This window comes from Pleurodeles waltl, chromosome 5, assembly GCF_031143425.1.
Source record: "Pleurodeles waltl isolate 20211129_DDA chromosome 5, aPleWal1.hap1.20221129, whole genome shotgun sequence".
Lineage (NCBI taxonomy): Eukaryota > Metazoa > Chordata > Amphibia > Caudata > Salamandridae > Pleurodeles > Pleurodeles waltl.
In genome coordinates this window covers 1,001,674,236-1,001,691,178 of record NC_090444.1, presented here as the reverse complement: position 1 = coordinate 1,001,691,178, position 16,943 = coordinate 1,001,674,236, and the positions used below count along the sequence as shown (strand labels likewise).

Below are 16,943 nucleotides of genomic sequence, written 5' to 3'. Positions count from 1 at the left end.
CCTGCTCCAGAGGATGTATTAGAAGCTATTCTATCTTTCCCACAAAACCCAGCCCTTAACGAGTCTTGTCGCATGACCCTAATATTTGGCATAGTTCAGAATGTAAAGATAATTATGCATTTCTTTGAAAATTGAAATAATGTACATTATGTGCACCGTTTGAAAAAACAGCCTTTATTTTTTTTCTTTTCAGGGGGACAACCTAATAACTGAATGTCAGTACAACACTAAAGGTCGAACCACCATGACATGGGTAAGAATAGAGACATATATTCTGAGAAATTATTGGACCTTTGCATTTTCCAAAGGAAAACAAATTCAAGGAAATGCTGTCTGGGAGCATATAAATATATATATATATATATATATATATATATATATATATATATATACACACACACACACACATATATATTGGGCTTTTAGCCAAACCCACTCTTGCTATTCATTCTTTGTTGTGCTTGTCTTAAATGCTTCACATTTATTGGTGCATTTTGTGTGCTGAGTTCCCTCTCCAGGCGTTTTAACTAACTGAACATTTCTGTGGCCATCACACTACGTCACGCTTCCTCCTGTTACAGCATGTGATGGCCCATCCTCTGGTTTTGGTTTGCCTTTCATCCCAGCAGCAAGCCTTTCTAGACATTCACGCGGGGAGCCAATAACTCTTGCGCTCACGGTGGCAGTGGCGCTTTGAGTCGGCTTGCTTCTGTCAACTGTTTTACTTATATGGAGAGAAAAGTCCAGTTAGGTGTTTTTAACACTAATACCTCTAACTCAAGCAAATGCGAGACCCATTGCATTGCAAATGCTTGTTTTTTTTGCCAATAACTTTCGCGTTGCTTGACAAATCTTCACAAAATGTTCAAAACGTATACTTTGCTCAGGTCAGCTGCTATCTTGAAATTTCTGGATGATCCATTAAGCAGGGGCTGAGAAAAAGGGGGGGTCCAAAAACACATTTTCCCCATTCTTTTTCCATAGGGTCTTTAGACATGCCTACAGCCCAAACTGCTAAATGGAATTCCACCAAATTTGGCAGAAATCTAGATCTTGGTATGCAGATTACACTTTTTGTGATTTGTTGTGTGAAATCTGTTCAATAGTTTCCCTTATTGTGTTTGTGCATGTTGTGTTATTAGGTGATGTGAATGGCGATGGTGGTGTCATAGCGTGTATTTTGAGAAGAAAGTTTGGGCGGCAGTGATGTCATGAGATCGGTGAGGCAGACGGGGAGAAGGAAACACCTGAAAACAATGATTTGTTATAAAAACAATTACGATGGTTAAGAACTTTGAAACTTCACAAAGTTGTGACGCTTGTCCCCTTTGCAAAACGTTCTGCAGACATTTTGACTTGCTTCTGTTAAAAACGTCACAAACGTCCCATTGTGGTGAGGTTTTAAAAATAAAAAATAATCACAAAATCGGCAAAAACAACTTCGCAAATCTTGCGCACCTCTACTAAAAATCAATAGGCGATAGGATTTGGAGCTAGTCATCTGGAATGCACCAGCAATAGAAAGTACACATTTGCTTAATATGGTGTATCGGAAATGTCTACCTAACGCGACATTAGCGTAAAAGAAAATGCTAATGTGGCCAAGGGGCTTGTAAATGTGCTCATTGGTATTTAAAGATGCCTCGGACTGTATATCCTTTGCAGACGCATACTTAAACCGTTTGCCCCCAGTAATGTTGTGAAAGACGTTTTAGACCATAAATGCACACATCACATAGGAAGTACTACAGAGGAGATGAGAGGGCAAAATGCTTGTTTAAACAATCAGTGCATAGGTTGCAACATCAAATAGTGAAGCATATACAAGTTGCATAAAACAACCTCAATGCTGTATACACATTCCTTGCTTATCTCTTCTGTCATATAAGGCATCCTTCAAAAACAATTCAAATGTTATTTTCTTTAACCAACTGGAGAACAAAAGCAGAGTTTCAAGCTTCTGCTTCTAGGCTTAAAGACCAAGCAGCCGAATGTTTGGAGTGAAAGGAAAAGCAGAGGGTTACCCGCAAATATGGGGGCATATTTACAGGGAACTGGTGCATTGGCTCTGATGCACCAGTTTCCTTGTACTGCCCTGCGCCCCCCTAATGACACCATGAGCGTTGTATATACAATACAGTGCACCATGAGGCTCGTTAGCACAACTGCGCCAACATTTTTGGTGCAGTTGTGGTGCTTTGCTGGACTAGCGCCAAACATTTTGGAGCTAGTCCGGCAAAGCTCAAGGAGGCCCATATGATATAGCACTAGCATCAGTTTAACACCTGCTTTGGGCAGGCATTAAAAATTATGATAAAATGGCGCAGTGAAATCTTGTAGATTTCACTGCGCCATTTTTTTGGAACATCCTGCAGGGGATCTCTTCTCTTGCATACATTTTACCTGGTGCAGGTGTAATGTGGTGAAAGGGTTTATAAAGTGGCGCAATGCCACAATTGCAGTGAGGGTCTGTTTAGCGCTAGCGTAGCATAAAAAAAATGACACTACGGCAAAGGGACTTGTAAATATGCCCCATGGTTTTTAAAACCGAAAATACAGGATAAAGCTTGGAGCCAAATAGAATTGTATGAAAACTACGTAATTTGCTTTCACATAATTATGCAAAATTTTGGAAAATGTAGTGAAATTATTTGTAATTACATAAAATGCAAATCCACCTGCTTGCACCATATTCCAGAGTGAAGTTTGCACTCATGTACATTTTTGATGCGGGGACTCATTATAGCCTTAGAACCCGCCGTAGCAGGCTCTACCGGCTATTAAAGGCCCGCTCCCCGCGTTAAATGCCCGAGCCGAAGGCGAGGGCATTTAACAAGGGAGAGGGACTTTAATAGCCGGTAGAGCCCGCTACGGCGGGTTCTAAGGCTATTAGAACATTCTGCACACACAGGGCAGAATGTTCTATTAAAAAAAAAAAATGTTGACGGAGCCCGAGGGGATTTAAATCCCCTCGGGCTCCGTGAGGCTTTGTTCACAGCTGTTGCTGTGAACAAAGCGAACATTGGAATGTTGGCGCTGCGGGCTTTTACCGGCCTGTAAAAGCCCGCAGCAGTCCATTGTCTTCAATGGACATGCCAACATTCGAATGTTCTAATTTGTGGTAGAAAAGCAGCGTTAAAAACACGAGTAGCATAAGCAACATTGCTTGCATTCTGGCTGTTCAGGTTATTTCTACAGGTTTCTGGTAAAAATGTTACTGCAAATAGTGCATAATTATGCGATGTGACATAATGGTGTAGTTTCTGAAATTTTGTGTAGAAAGCTTAATGTGAAGTTCCCAAAAGTACACAAATGATGACTGTGTAATTTCATTTTCACATGGGCTCAGAACCAACCCAGCTCGTATTTTCTGAGTCCCAACTCCAAGCAGTTAAGGCATCCATATGAGAGTTCATTATTAAATTTAGGAAGACACTTGAGAACCAAATAAAGAAAACACAGTGAAAAATAACGGTGAAGAATCGTGCTTACAGGCGTTAGATCCAAAGGCTAATTTTTAGCTCATTCTTAATTGGATATTCTAATTCAGTCCTTATCATGCAAGAGTTAATGTATCTTGTAGCTTATTAAGTCTTGTGACTATTTAACAGACCATAAACACTGGATTATACCCCAGTCTACGGTCTTCGTTAAAAGCTGGTCAAAACCACTGGAGATTGTGTTTATCCATAATTGTGTGCCAAGTATACCGCAAAGTTGTTTTCATTTAGAAAAAAAATCTTGTTGGCGAAGATCATACTTCTGTTGTACCACCTGAATGGAGGAAGGTCCCTGAGTTAATAAGCTGGAACGGCTCTTCGTTGCCTACCTTGCTCATTCATAACAACTGACAAGTGTTTTACTCTTTTAAGCGATTGTTTGATCAAAAGAGGGATCAAGCCTGAGAGACCTCACTAGCCCATTTTCCCTGCCTCCGGCAGACCTTCCAAATAAGAGGAGACTAGGAAACGTAACTGCAATATATGGGATTTCCAGAATTACATACAACCACAAACCATTGATTGCCAACACCACAACCCAAACTGCCAGTTGGACTCCAAGTTAACCCACTGCTACATTGTTTCATTGATAGCTGATAGTTAATAATTTTCAAAGTCTGAAACAGTCGCTGTACTGTAATGGACAACGTAATTTCATATTGTTTTTAGTGGACAACGTAATTTTATATTGATTTCCTGGCGTGATTTAGCAGACTAAATAAATGTGGTCAGAAAGCCATCGAGCATTGTAGAGAAACCTGCAAATATCTTGCAAGGAAGTGACTGACAAAAAAAAATATATAGGCATTTTCACTATCTTAGTACAGCCCTCAAAAGACAATTGCAGTTGAGGTTCTAAAGAAGAGCAATGTCCCGGAAACAAGGAGAGTCCGATAGGAATTCACATTTGGAGAAAAAGCTTGTGTAAGGAAAGACATCGTTTTTTATATCGCCACCTATTTTTTCCTGACTTGTTTTTGATAGCGGTGGAACTCTGTGCCAAACAGTGGAAGGGTGCCTGTGATTTGCCCAAAAAAATTATTATGCTTTGGAATTACTTGTGTATTAAACTGCCCAGTAAGGCCAGATTAGATGGTGAGAAAATGAACAAAATGGCATGGCAGTTAAAAGTTATATGTGGGATGTATGTGTACTTACACAACCCACACATATAACAGAAAATATGGCTGCCAAGAACTTCACAGTACTGTGACTTGGATGCTGTTTAGAAACATTGCAGTGGCACATAAAATGTGCCTATGCATGCAGAAAAAGCGATTTTTATCAATTCAATCACATATAAAAGTGTACCTTGTAAACCAACAGTGGTAGGTGCTTAATGTACAAAAAACTGATACACTTCATATTTCAGTTAGTGAGTCCTCACATTGACTAAATATCCAGAAGCTGTTTACCCAGTATAAGTCACCTACAATCCCCATGAACAGACCTGTGTATAGTTACAATTAAAAATGATATCGTCACTTGGGAAAATGCTAGCAAAATAAATCATGGTTATGTTATGCTTGCATTTCAAAATCTATTTTTTTGGTGAAAACAAACCTTTGATAACTTTACTGAAAAAGTAATCTATAAAGGTTTGCTAAGTGCTACATGAGCTTAAACTGTGTAGAATCGGCTTGGCAGCCCATCTCACATTCAGAGGTTCAATAAACATACCTGTGCAGAAGTTAGTGACCCTGCTATGCAGAGGGCAATGGCTTGGCCTCTAAGCACATGAAAATAGGGATGTTGTCAACAGCTGACACCTAACAGGGACTAACCAAGTGGGAGGGGGCTAGAAAGAGTCATCAGAACAATGGAAGGCCTCTGTGCTACCTCTTATTAGTTGTACATCACAAGATCCACCCAATTCTTTTCCAGGGCCCTCCCAGACATTCTGGCTACAGCCACAGCAGTAAAACACAGTTCTTCTTTTGAAAGCAGTTAAATAAAAGTAGAACTTAGTCATGGTTTGGAAGACTGGGACACAGTGCTTAGCCTTGACCAGAGACAACACACCCAAGAAGTGCAAGGAAATCAGATCAGAGCTTTTTGTTACTCCGAAAATGAGTTTAGGAGGACCTTCCAGACACTGTATATTACCTTATAGAGTTGTGTCTGGCTACAGATTCTAGCCTTGCTTGGTGGAAGTTTGTAGAAGCAAAAAGGTGGCTAGTTCTAATGATTTTTAGATAGCATGCCTATGGTTGATTATGTATTTGTTGTCTACCTTGTTTCTATGAATAAGGTATATTTGCAAATTCAAAAACGAATTTGGATGCTATAAGTTCTTCTTTTACCACTATTGTTTTTGCCTAGTAGGTGCAACAGTTCACTTTTGTGGATGAGATGGTTTGGCTCTTCAAGGAGCTCAGTCACAGCACGCATCAAAAGTGTATCTTCTCTACTGAGCTTAAACCTTTATTCAGCAGTGACTGAAAGCATAGTTTTAGCCAATTCCTACCTATGTTTTCATAGAAATCTAATTGCCACCTCATTTGTCTCTAAGTTTAAACTCAGACAGCTTCAGCTCATCATACAGGAAATCTTTTTTGAAGTCTCCTCATACATGCTTAAAGACTGTGCATGCACCCTCAGACCTCTTACAACATTGCAAGATGTCTGCCATGCTGGCAATATCGCCATTCCACATCACCACTTATATGACTTGCATCGCTTCATGATATAAACAAAGCAAGTAAATGCCAATAAAAAATAAAAAAACATTTCATCAGGTGTTATGAATTTTTACTGGTGTGTACCATCTTTTTTTATTTCCTTACTGATTTCTAAAGTACATGCCTTAATGTGATATATGTGCCTGGGCTGTTTAAGGACAATAATGCGCATAATGTTTTCTATTTCAAAGAATCTAACCAACACCATTTTCTAATTTCTAGGGTGGATTGAGCACGAGAGATGAAATGTGCCTTTCCTACTTAATGTACTACCCACGAATAAACCTAGCACGCTGTGAAAGTATTCCCGAAATAACAGAACAACTCCAGTTCATTGGAGTGAAAACAATATATAAACCAGTCGTGTAAGTAATAAAAGCATGAATCGTCACACTTACATGTATGTTGTGCAGTTGTGTCAACAGTCGCTGCCTTTCTTTCCATACTTTATTGCATTACCTTTTTTGGCTCGAAGCTAATTAGCATGTTTATCAAATGCAAAGACCTACACTGACAAATGGGCATAGAGAAACGTGCTAGCTCAATATAATGGTTTCCTACTATAAGCAATGAGCACAGTCGCAGCCCTGTGAGACTCTTAGGATCGCTAAGAAATTTGGCAGACTAGGGGGCCATAGAATGGTGGGCTAAATTGCCTCAGCGCAGAGTCGAGTTCTTGTTTTTATATACCAGGAGCATGTAAACTGAATTCAGTTAACACGATATGTCTCCGAGTTAGTGCATTCTTTTAGACAGCACAGCTGAGAGACAGGAACAGGCAAACCCTTCTGTTTTCAGGATGTAGGTTCTTAAAATCAAGCTCGAACTCGGAGAAATACTGGGTTGATTGAATTCACTTCACACACTGCAGGTGCATTAAAACAAGCGCTCATCTTGGATATGGTGAAGGAATAACAGGCAAGAAGATGGTTAGTCAGAGTCTATGGTTGTAGAAAATAACGGGTGAAAGGCAGAGCACAGCATTGAAAGTTGTGCAATATCACGTTAATAAAGAATCTCAAAATGGAATGCCAGGTATGTCTGTCTATGTAATTACACCAATTATAATCATTAACACAATTAAAACTGAATTGGCACTTTAAAATATGTGTTAACATATATCGAAACCCAGTAGCAAATTCAAAAAAATGAGAGGTTGAGTTAAACCCTAAGAGATTTTAAGATTCTGTTGGAAGTGGAGGTATAACGCATTGAGCTATATTACCAGGCCTGCAAGTAGCTTAAGAAAGTCTGCAACAAAAGCATTAAACCACTGAGCTGTCTTGCCTAATCTATTAATATACGACCTAAATATTACATTATCCACCAGAGCTATTGCTTGATGAGTCAAACCAGTCATCTGAGATTGAAAACAGATCTCTCCAGCAAATGTGTTAATTCCCCAAAGCTGTCCTCCTTGTATTTTACCATGAAAAAGCTTGATACACATACATCTGTGCAAGATGCATACTTACATAGTTACTTAAGATAACTCTAACTATAACTGGTGAATTTCTATCCTTTGGTCTTTTTAAAAATTTAGCATATCTTTAAAGTCCCTGTAACTTTTTGTTTTTTAAGTGAATTTCTATGAGTTAAAAAAAAATCTATTTCCTGACTATAAAGTCCCTGTAAACTTTGTTTTTTCAGTGAATTTCTATGCTTTTTATAATGTAAAGTAACTTTTCTTACTACATGTTAATTCAACCACCAATGTGGACGGCCCTTTGGCGGGCACACTGGGGATTATCCGCAAGCCCATGCCTGCAGCTAGACCCTGCGGCTAACTCTCCTAACCTCCCAACCCCACGCTAAGCTTGGCCTTTGGCCATGCACTGTGGGAGTTGGCCGTGGCCTTTCTCTCTGGGTGTGAGAATAGCTCTGAGAGGGCGTACCTCGGGTGAGAGTGGCTGTGAGAGTGGGTGCATCAGTGTGTTAGTGGGTGTTTCCGTATCTGTGTGGGTCTGTGAGTGGATACATGAGGGTTTCAATGGGTGTGTGAGTGGGCGTGTGAGAGTCTGAGTGGGTCTGTGTGGGGGTGCCTGAGGGTCTGAGTGGGTTTGTGAGTGGGTGCACGAGGGTCTGGGTGGGTCTGTGAGTGGGTAAAAGAGATTGAAAACGAGAAATTGAGCGAGAGAGAAAGAAAGGATGAGAAGGAGAGAGATAGAGAGTTTTTTAGGCTTTGATAAATGATATACTTAGAATGAGATATTTCTGGACAAATTGAAAAGGAAAATGTATTTGTCAATTAAAAAGAGTGAGATCACCTTTCAGCATGAAACTTAAACTTTTGAAGTTTATAAGAAATTTGAAGAAGGAAAATGACAACAGACACACCTGGAGTAGAACCCTCAACTTTCAGTGTGAGGGTCTGTGACTTTAACCTTAAGGCCATAGGTGACTCCTTACTGTAATCCCTCTAGATATGCCTGTGACAGTCAACTGCATCTGATTGAAAAAAAGTGAATGTCCCATCACTAGGAAGGTTTAATTGTCAAAACATCAGTAAATAAAAAACACACTGCCAAGGGATATTAGGATTTGAACATTCAGCCTACTGAGTGACAGCACAAGACCTTGACCATTAGCCAAGAAGTGACTCTGTTCCGCTCTGCATCCAAACGTAACTATAGCATTCATATGAAACATCTTGCTAATCTATTTGAAGTAATTGCATGAAGAGACAATTGCAATGACAATCTCTTTCTTCAGAGAGAGTGAGAGAGGCCCCCGCGTACTAGCTGGCACCCCACATCCAGCAGGAGTGGCATTGCACACACAAGCAGGGAGCTGCTTTAAAAAGCAGCTCCCTGCTTGTGGGAACAATGTTTTCATCTGTTTCCCTGTGCGCATATTTGCATGCAGGAAAATAGATGAAAACTCTGCTTTCTGCCAGCAGGAGCTCTTTGACATTTCCCGCTGTTAGAAAGCAGACTGTGTTTGCTTTTGCTTGGTGGGAGCTGTCAGCTCCCACCAAGCAAAAGCAAACAGCAATGTCACGGGGTGGGCACCCCAGGACATAGCAGGAACCAGCTCTGGGGGGTCAGTGTCATTATTGGCTCCATGAGGTGGGTCGCGCAGCCTCTCTCCAATGAGCATTGCTCCGGGGAGGTGGTGGTCGCCAGAGGTCTGAAACAGACCCCTTTCAGTCTTTTATTGAAAGCCCCAGGCAGGTGGTGGCTCCCGGTGCTGCAGGGGGTGCCGCATGACCACCCACACTGAATTTGTTTGAAGCCTGGGGAGGTGGTGGTCCCCAGGGATGCGAGGAGGCTCTGCAAATCCCCATTCAAATTTTAAATACCCTCAGGACCTGGCCCACCTGGGAGCTTTATTTACGAATCTGCTATGATTCCCGCCGACAATTTTTAAAAAATGCTTTCTTGCTCTGGGGGTGGGGGTCCCTGAGGTACCCCAGCACCAGAGCTAAGGGGTCATGGTTGCTCTAACATGAACCCTTTTTTCTTATTTTTTTCTGGGACTCAGCTGCCAACAATTCCTTGCTGAAGTGTTGGCAGCCAATCAGATCCCAGCACGAGATCTGGACGGTTTGTGGAGCCTTTGTCTCCCTATATATACTGTTAGAAATGGGGTCTTTGGTTGGCAGTCAGGTTAGCCCTGCCAAAGCAAGGACCCTCACTCTATTCAGGGTAAAAGTTCATCACCCTCAGCTAACCCCTGCTTACCCCCTTGGTAGCTTGGCACGAGCATTAGGCTTAACTTCAGAGCACTAGGTGTAAAGTATTTGTACCCACACACCCAGTAACTTCATGAAAACACTGCAAAATGACACAACACAGGTTTAGAAAAAAAGAGAATATTTATCTAAACAAAACAAGACCAAAACGACAAAAATCCACAATACACAAGTCAAGTTATCAATTAAAAAACAAAAAGAGTCTTCATGCAGTTTTAAACACACACTAACACTGTCAGTGTGAAAATGTACCTTGGGTGCGACAAAAAGAACCCTGCACGGTCGAGTGTGTGTCAAAAAGGGCTCGCGATGCGTGGATTTCACTCACGAGCGAGACCTTGCGTCGTTTCTCCTTTTCTCAGGTCAGGACGTGCTGTTTCTTCTCTCCGCAGGAAAGCGATGCATCGATCCAGTCAGTGGTCTCGGGTCTGGGCAGGCCTTGCGTTGTTTTTACACGCGGTACTTGCATCGGAAATCCAGCCACACTGTGGTCCGAAAACCATGCAACGCGGGTTGCGATCTCACCAGCCTCCATCAGCGATGCTGCGCATCGTTTCTCCAGCTCCGTGCGTCGATTCTTCAATCGCGTTGCAGGAGAGCATTGATTTTCAGCCACGAAGCCGGTGGCACGTTGATTTTTCAGCCGCAGATCGGAGTTGTGTCAATCTTTTCCCCACGCGGCATTCTGTGCGTGGATTTCTTCCTCTTAGGCTGCCAGCTTCTCCTTCAGGGTCCCAGTAACTGGATGGGCACCACAGGGCAGAGTAGGAGTCTCTTCAAATACTCGAGGTGCTGGCAGAGAGAAGTCTTTGCTGTCCCTCAGACTTCAAACAACAGGAGGTAAGCTCTAAATCAAGCCCTTGGAGATCTTCACAAGATGGAAGGCACACAAAGTCCAGTCTTTGCCCTCTTATTCTGGCAGAAGCAGCAACTGCAGGATAGCTCCACAAAGCACAGTCACAGGCAGGGCAGCTCTTCTTCCTCAGCTCTTCAGCTCTTCTCCAGGCAGAGGTTCCTCTTGTTTTCCAGAAGTGTTCTAAAGTCTGTGGTTTTGGGTGCTCTTCTTATACCCATTTTGCCCTTTGAAGTAGGCCTACTTCAAAGCCAAGTCTCTCGTGATTGGGAAATATTGCCTTGCCCAGGCCAAGGCCCAGATACTCACCAGGGGGTTGGAATCTGCATTGTGTGAGGGCAGGCACAGCCCTTTCAAGTGTGAGTGACCACTCCCCCCCTCCTAGCACAGATGACTCATCAGGTAATGCATACTACACCCAAGCTCCCTTTGTGTCACTGTCTAGTGTGAGGTGCAACCAGCCCAACTGTCAAACTGACCCAGACAGGGAATCCACAAACAGGCAGAGTCAGAAATGGTATAAGCAAGAAAATGCTCACTTTCTAAAAGTGGCATTTTCAAACACACAATCTTAAAATCAACTTTACTAAAAGATGTATTTTTAAATTGTGAGCTCAGAATCCCCAAACTCTACATGTCCATCTGCTCCCAAAGGGAATCTACACTTTAATCGTATTTAAAGGTAGCCCCCATGTTAACCTATGAGAGGGACAGGCCTTGCAACAGTGAAAAACAAATGAGTAATATTTCACTGTCAGGACATATAAAACACATTACTATATGTCCTACCTTAACCATACACTGCACCCTGCCCTTGGGCTACCTAGGGCCTACATTAGGGGTGTCTGACATGTAAGAAAAAGAAAGGTGTAGCCCTGGCAAGTGGGTACACTTGCAAAGTAGAATTTACAGTTTAAAACTGCACACACAGACACTGCAGTGCAGGTTTGAGACATGATTACAGCGCTACTTAGGTGGGTGGCATAACCAGTGCTGCAGGCCCACTAGTAGCATTTAGTTTACAGTCCATGGCACCTCTAGTGCACTTTACTAGGGACTTACTAGTAAATCAAATATGCCAATCATGGATAAACCAATCAACCATACAATATACTCAGAGAGCATCTGCACTTTAGCACTGGTTAGCAGTGATAAGGTGCTCAGAGTTCAAAAGCCAACAGAAACAGGTCAGAAAAAGTAGGAGGCAGGAGGCAAAAAGATTGGGGATGACCCTGAAAAAGGGCAAAATCCAACATATGCAAATTTGGATTTTCTTAAATTTCTCTAAAACTACTGAACAGCTTTACACCTAACAATAAAAAGGGCTCTTACTGAACCAAGAGGTACCTCTCTGCCAAATTTGGTGTAATTCCGACCAGTCGTTCAAGCACTATTGCTGTTCAAATCCCTAGGGAAAAATGCATGGAGAAAAACGTTTTGAGACCCCCCCTTTTTCTCCAACCCTGCTTTTACAGATTCCCCTGAAACTTTCCATGCAGACACTGAAGTGAACGTCATATTTTGTGAAGATTCATTAAACAGCACCAAAGTTATTAGCAAAACAAAAAATGTTTTTTCTACAGAAACTAGGCCATAGCTAGGATGACGTTTTACCCATACAAAATCATAAAAAATTTGCAGTTACATTTATACTTATAGTTATACTTATGTTAAAAAATTATACCTCTTTACTATACAAAGTTGCTTTGTAGTATGAGTTATAGTTTCTTCTGATAAGTATAACTATAAGTATAACTACAACTGCTGAATTTCTATGGCAAAATGTCAACCTAACCATAACGTCCCTATAACCCTTGGTTTTTCAATGAATTTCTATGGTTTTTGTAATGCAAATGTTAATATGTCTGTCAGGTTGTGGCCAGCCAATCAGGGCATTGCTTTTCCCCTGGATCTGATGAGGATTCGAGGATCCCCGGATCACCCAGATAAAAAAGAATGGGCTATTTTTTGCCAATGAGGAGTCTCTAAGAGACCCCACTATGTACCTGTATCCTGACCCCCTATATGATTTTACACTGTTTTTACCCACCCCTAGGCAATGGGAGAAATAAAATGGTGGCGGCAATATTTCTGTCACGTTGCAGCCAGCCAGTCAGGAGTTTGCTTTTCCTCTAAATCAACTGAGGAGGATCTAAGGAGAATCTGCAACCCTATATATACAAATTTGGCTTTCATTTAATAACTAAAAAACTACTGAACGGATTTCCACTAACTCACAAAAAGGGAGCTTTCTGAACCAAGAGCTAGATTTCTGCCTAATTGTGTGTAAATCCCTCCAGGTTCGGACTGTAGTCGTGTTCATAATCCCTATGAAAATTAACATGGGAAAATAAGTTTTATGACCCCCCATTTTTCTCAGCCCCCGTTGAACGGTCCACTCTGTAACTTTCCAGGCAGCAACTGAGGTGAGCATCAAATTGTTATTGAAACTTTTGTGAAGATTCATCAACCGGCGCCAAAGATAAAGGCAAGTCAAAAAACGCTTTATTAATGGAAACTAGGTCCTAACTATAACTACCCATGGGTGACCTCCAGTCAGTGATATATATATATATATATATATATATATATATATATATATATATATATATATATAGTTTTACTTACATGGCTTATACTTACTATTTCATTGTAAAGGCATGCATGGTAAAGGCATTTGCGCGGTAATGACTTGCGTGGTAAAGGCAATGTGTGTTAAAGGCATTGTATAGTGATGGATTTGTGGTAAAGCCATGCATTGTAATGACATTGATCGTAATGTCATGCAACCTGCTTTGGCATAACTCATAGACTTTGCTCCTCATTACACGGCCCAGTTTTGCTCCTGCACTAAATTCCCAATTCATGGATAACTCCTTTCCATTTTCAAAACTGGGCCTTTACATTTGCATCCTCGTTTTATATGTGAATGTATGGTCTAAATACTCTAGAACAGGGTGCAAGAATGAGAGGTAAAGAAAAAGAAACAATTTAGGGTCTAATCAGCTATCATAAACTAGACCCAAAGGCACATTTGATTCGATAAGTACTTTAACCGGTTCTGTGCCTTGGACGAGATGATCTCGTCCAAGGCTACAGTTCCCCTGTACCTTGGACGAGATCATCTCGTCCATGGCACAGGGGAACTTTGGGGCGCGCCAGCGAGCCCCCCGTGCACCCCCCCTTCACCCCCCAAAGTCGGGATGGAAGGGGAAGACCTTCCCCTTCCACCCCCGACCCCCCCCCACCCCCCCCCCCTGTGACGTCAGCGCGCGAGCGCGCGCCTGATTTGTCACAGGGGCCTCCCTAGTCGCGCTGGAAGCTCTGCTTCCAGCGCGATTGAAAAAGAAATGCAAAAGCATTTCTTTTTCAATCACTTGGGAGGCCCGGAGGGGCTTCAAAGGGAAGGAAAAGTATTTCCTTCCCTTTGAAGTCCCTCCGAGGGTTTCAAAAGCCGGATTGCTTGCAATCCGGCTTTTGAAACCCCACTAGACACCAGGGATTTTTTTTTTTTTTTATTGAAACTGACAAAAGGGAGCGACCCCTTGGGCAAGGGTCGCTCCCAGGGGGGGCATTTTTTTGAGAAGGCCTTTTCTGCCCCCCCTGGGGGCAGAAACCTCTAGGCACCAGGGACCATTTTTTTTTATTTATTTTTTTATGTTTCATTTCTTTTTTTTTTTGGTGGGGAGCGACCCCTTAGGCAAGGGTCACTCCCCTTGGGGGAAAATTATATTTTGGCCATTTCTGCCCCCCTTGGGGGCAGATTGGCCTATTTTGATGAGGCCAATCTGCCCCCAAGGGGGGTAGAAACCACTAGACACCAGGGAATTTTTTCTTTGCGTGAATTTCACGCAAAGGGAGCGACCCCTTAGGCAAGGTTCGCTCCCCGGGGGGAGGGTAATTTATTTTAGGCCATTTCTGCCCCCCCTGGGGGCAGATCGGCCTATTATTAGGCCGATCTGCCCCCAGGGGGGGCAGAAACCTCTAGGCGCCAGGGCAATTTTTTTTTTGTGTGTTTTTTTTTGTTGTTGTTTCTTTTTTTAGAGATGGGGAGCGACCCATCAGGCAAGGGTCGCTCCCCTGGGGGGCAAATTGTATTTAGACCATTTCTGCCCCCCTGGGGGCAGATTGGCCGATTTTAGGTCAATCTGCCCCCAAGGGGGCAGAAACCACTAGGCACCGGGGATTTGTTTTGTGGCGCCAATGTCACGCATGGGGAGCGACCCCGTAGGCAAGGGTCGCTCCCGGGTGGGGTGGGTGTTGGGGGGGGCAAATTTATTTTAGGCCATTTCTGCCCTCCCGGGGGCAGATCGGCCTAATATTAGGCTGATCTGCCCCCGGGGGGGGGGGGGCAGAAACCTCTAGGCGCCAGGGCAATTTTTTTTTTGTTTGTTTGTTTGTTTTTTTAGAGATGGGGAGAGACCCATCAGGCAAGGGTCGCTCCCCTTGGGGGGCAAAATGTATTTAGGCCATTTCTGCCCCCCTGGGGGCAGATTGGCCGATTTGAGGTCAATCTGCCCCCAAGGGGGCAGAAACCACTAGGCACCGGGGATTTGTTGTTTGGCGCTAATGTCACGTAGGGGGAGCGACCCCGTACGCAAGGGTCGCTCCCGGGGGGGGTGGGGGCTAGGGGGGGAATAATTTATTTTAGGCCATTTCTGCCCCCCCTGGGGGCAGATCGGCCTATTACTAGGCCGAACTGCCCCCAGGGGGGGGCAGAACCCTCAGGGCACCAGGGCAAAATTTTTTGTTGTGTTTTTTTTTTTTTTTTTTCCGAGATGGGGAGCGACCCATCAGGCAAGGGTCGCTCCCCTGGGGGGCAAATTGTATTTAGACCATTTCTGCCCCCCTGGGGGCAGATTGGCCAATTTTAGGTCAATCTGCCCCCAAGGGGGCAGAAACCACTAGGCACCGGGGATTTGTTGTTTGGCGCCAATGTCACGCAGGGGGAGCGACCCCGTACGCAAGGGTCGCTCCCGGGGGGGGTGGGGGCTGGGGGGGGAATAATTTATTTTAGGCCATTTCTGCCCCCCCTGGGGGCAGATCGGCCTATTACTAGGCCGAACTGCCCCCAGGGGGGGGCAGAACCCTCAGGGCACCAGGGCAAATTTTTTTGTTGTGTTTTTTTTTTGTTTGTTTGTTTTTTTTCGAGAATGGGAGCGACCCATCAGGCAAGGGTCGCTCCCCTGGGGGGCAAATTGTATTGAGGCCATTTCTGCCCCCCTTGGGGGCAGATTGGCAGATTTTAGGTCAATCTGCCCCCAAGGGGGCAGAAACCACTAGGCACCGGGGATTTGTTTTTTGGCGCCAATGTCACGCAGGGGGAGCGACCCCATAGGCAAGGGTCGCTCCCGGGGGGGGGGGAATTTATTTTAGGCCATTTCTGCCCCCCCCTGGGGGCAGATCGGCCTATTATTAGGCCGAACTGCCCCCAGGGGGGGGCAGAACCCTCAGGGCACCAGGGCAAATTCTTTTGTTGTGTTTTTTTTTTTGTTTGTTTGTTTTTTTCGAGATGGGGAGCGACCCATCAGGCAAGGGTCGCTCCCCTGGGGGGCAAATTGTATTTAGGCCATTTCTGCCCCCCTTGGGGGCAGATTGGCAGATTTTAGGTCAATCTGCCCCCAAGGGGGCAGAAACCACTAGGCACCGGGGATTTGTTTTTTGGCGCCAATGTCACGCAGGGGGAGCGACCCCGTAGGCAAGGGTCGCTCCCGGGGGGGGTGGGGGCTGGGGGGGCAAATTTATTTTAGGCCATTTCTGCCCCCCCTGGGGGCAGATCGGACTATTATTAGGCCGAACTGCCCCCAGTGGGGGGCAGAACCCTCAGGGCACCAGGGCAAATTTTTTTGTTGTGTTTTTTTTTTTTGTTTGTTTGTTTTTTTCGAGATGGGGAGCGACCCATCAGGCAAGGGTCGCTCCCCTGGGGGGCAAATTGTATTTAGGCCATTTCTGCCCCCCTTGGGGGCAGATTGGCCAATTTTAGGTCAATCTGCCCCCAAGGGGGCAGAAACCACTAGGCACCGGGGATTTGTTTTTTGGCGGCAATGTCACGCAGGGGGAGCGACCCCGTAGGCAAGGGTCGCTCCAGGGGGGGGTGGGGGCTGGGGGGGCAAATTTATTTTAGGCCATTTCTGCCCCCCCTGGGGGCAGATCGGCCTATTATTAGGCCGAACTGCCCCCAGGGGGGGCAGAACCCTCAGGGCACCAGGGCAAAT

The 16,943-nt window shown here is 44.1% G+C and overlaps 1 protein-coding gene across 3 annotated transcripts in view; it reads left to right on the top strand.

The window, feature by feature from the left end:
• MOXD1 (monooxygenase DBH like 1) overlaps window positions 1-16,943 on the top strand; it is a 759,590-nt gene that overhangs the window by 572,504 nt on the left and 170,143 nt on the right. For 2 of the 3 annotated variants that reach the window (XM_069235165.1, XM_069235167.1), the window contains exons 9-10: window positions 194-253; window positions 6,404-6,546. In XM_069235165.1, coding sequence (XP_069091266.1) covers window positions 194-253; window positions 6,404-6,546 — 203 coding nt within the window. The remainder of the gene's footprint in view (window positions 1-193; window positions 254-6,403; window positions 6,547-16,943) is intronic. The other variant, XM_069235166.1, reaches the window with a different exon arrangement.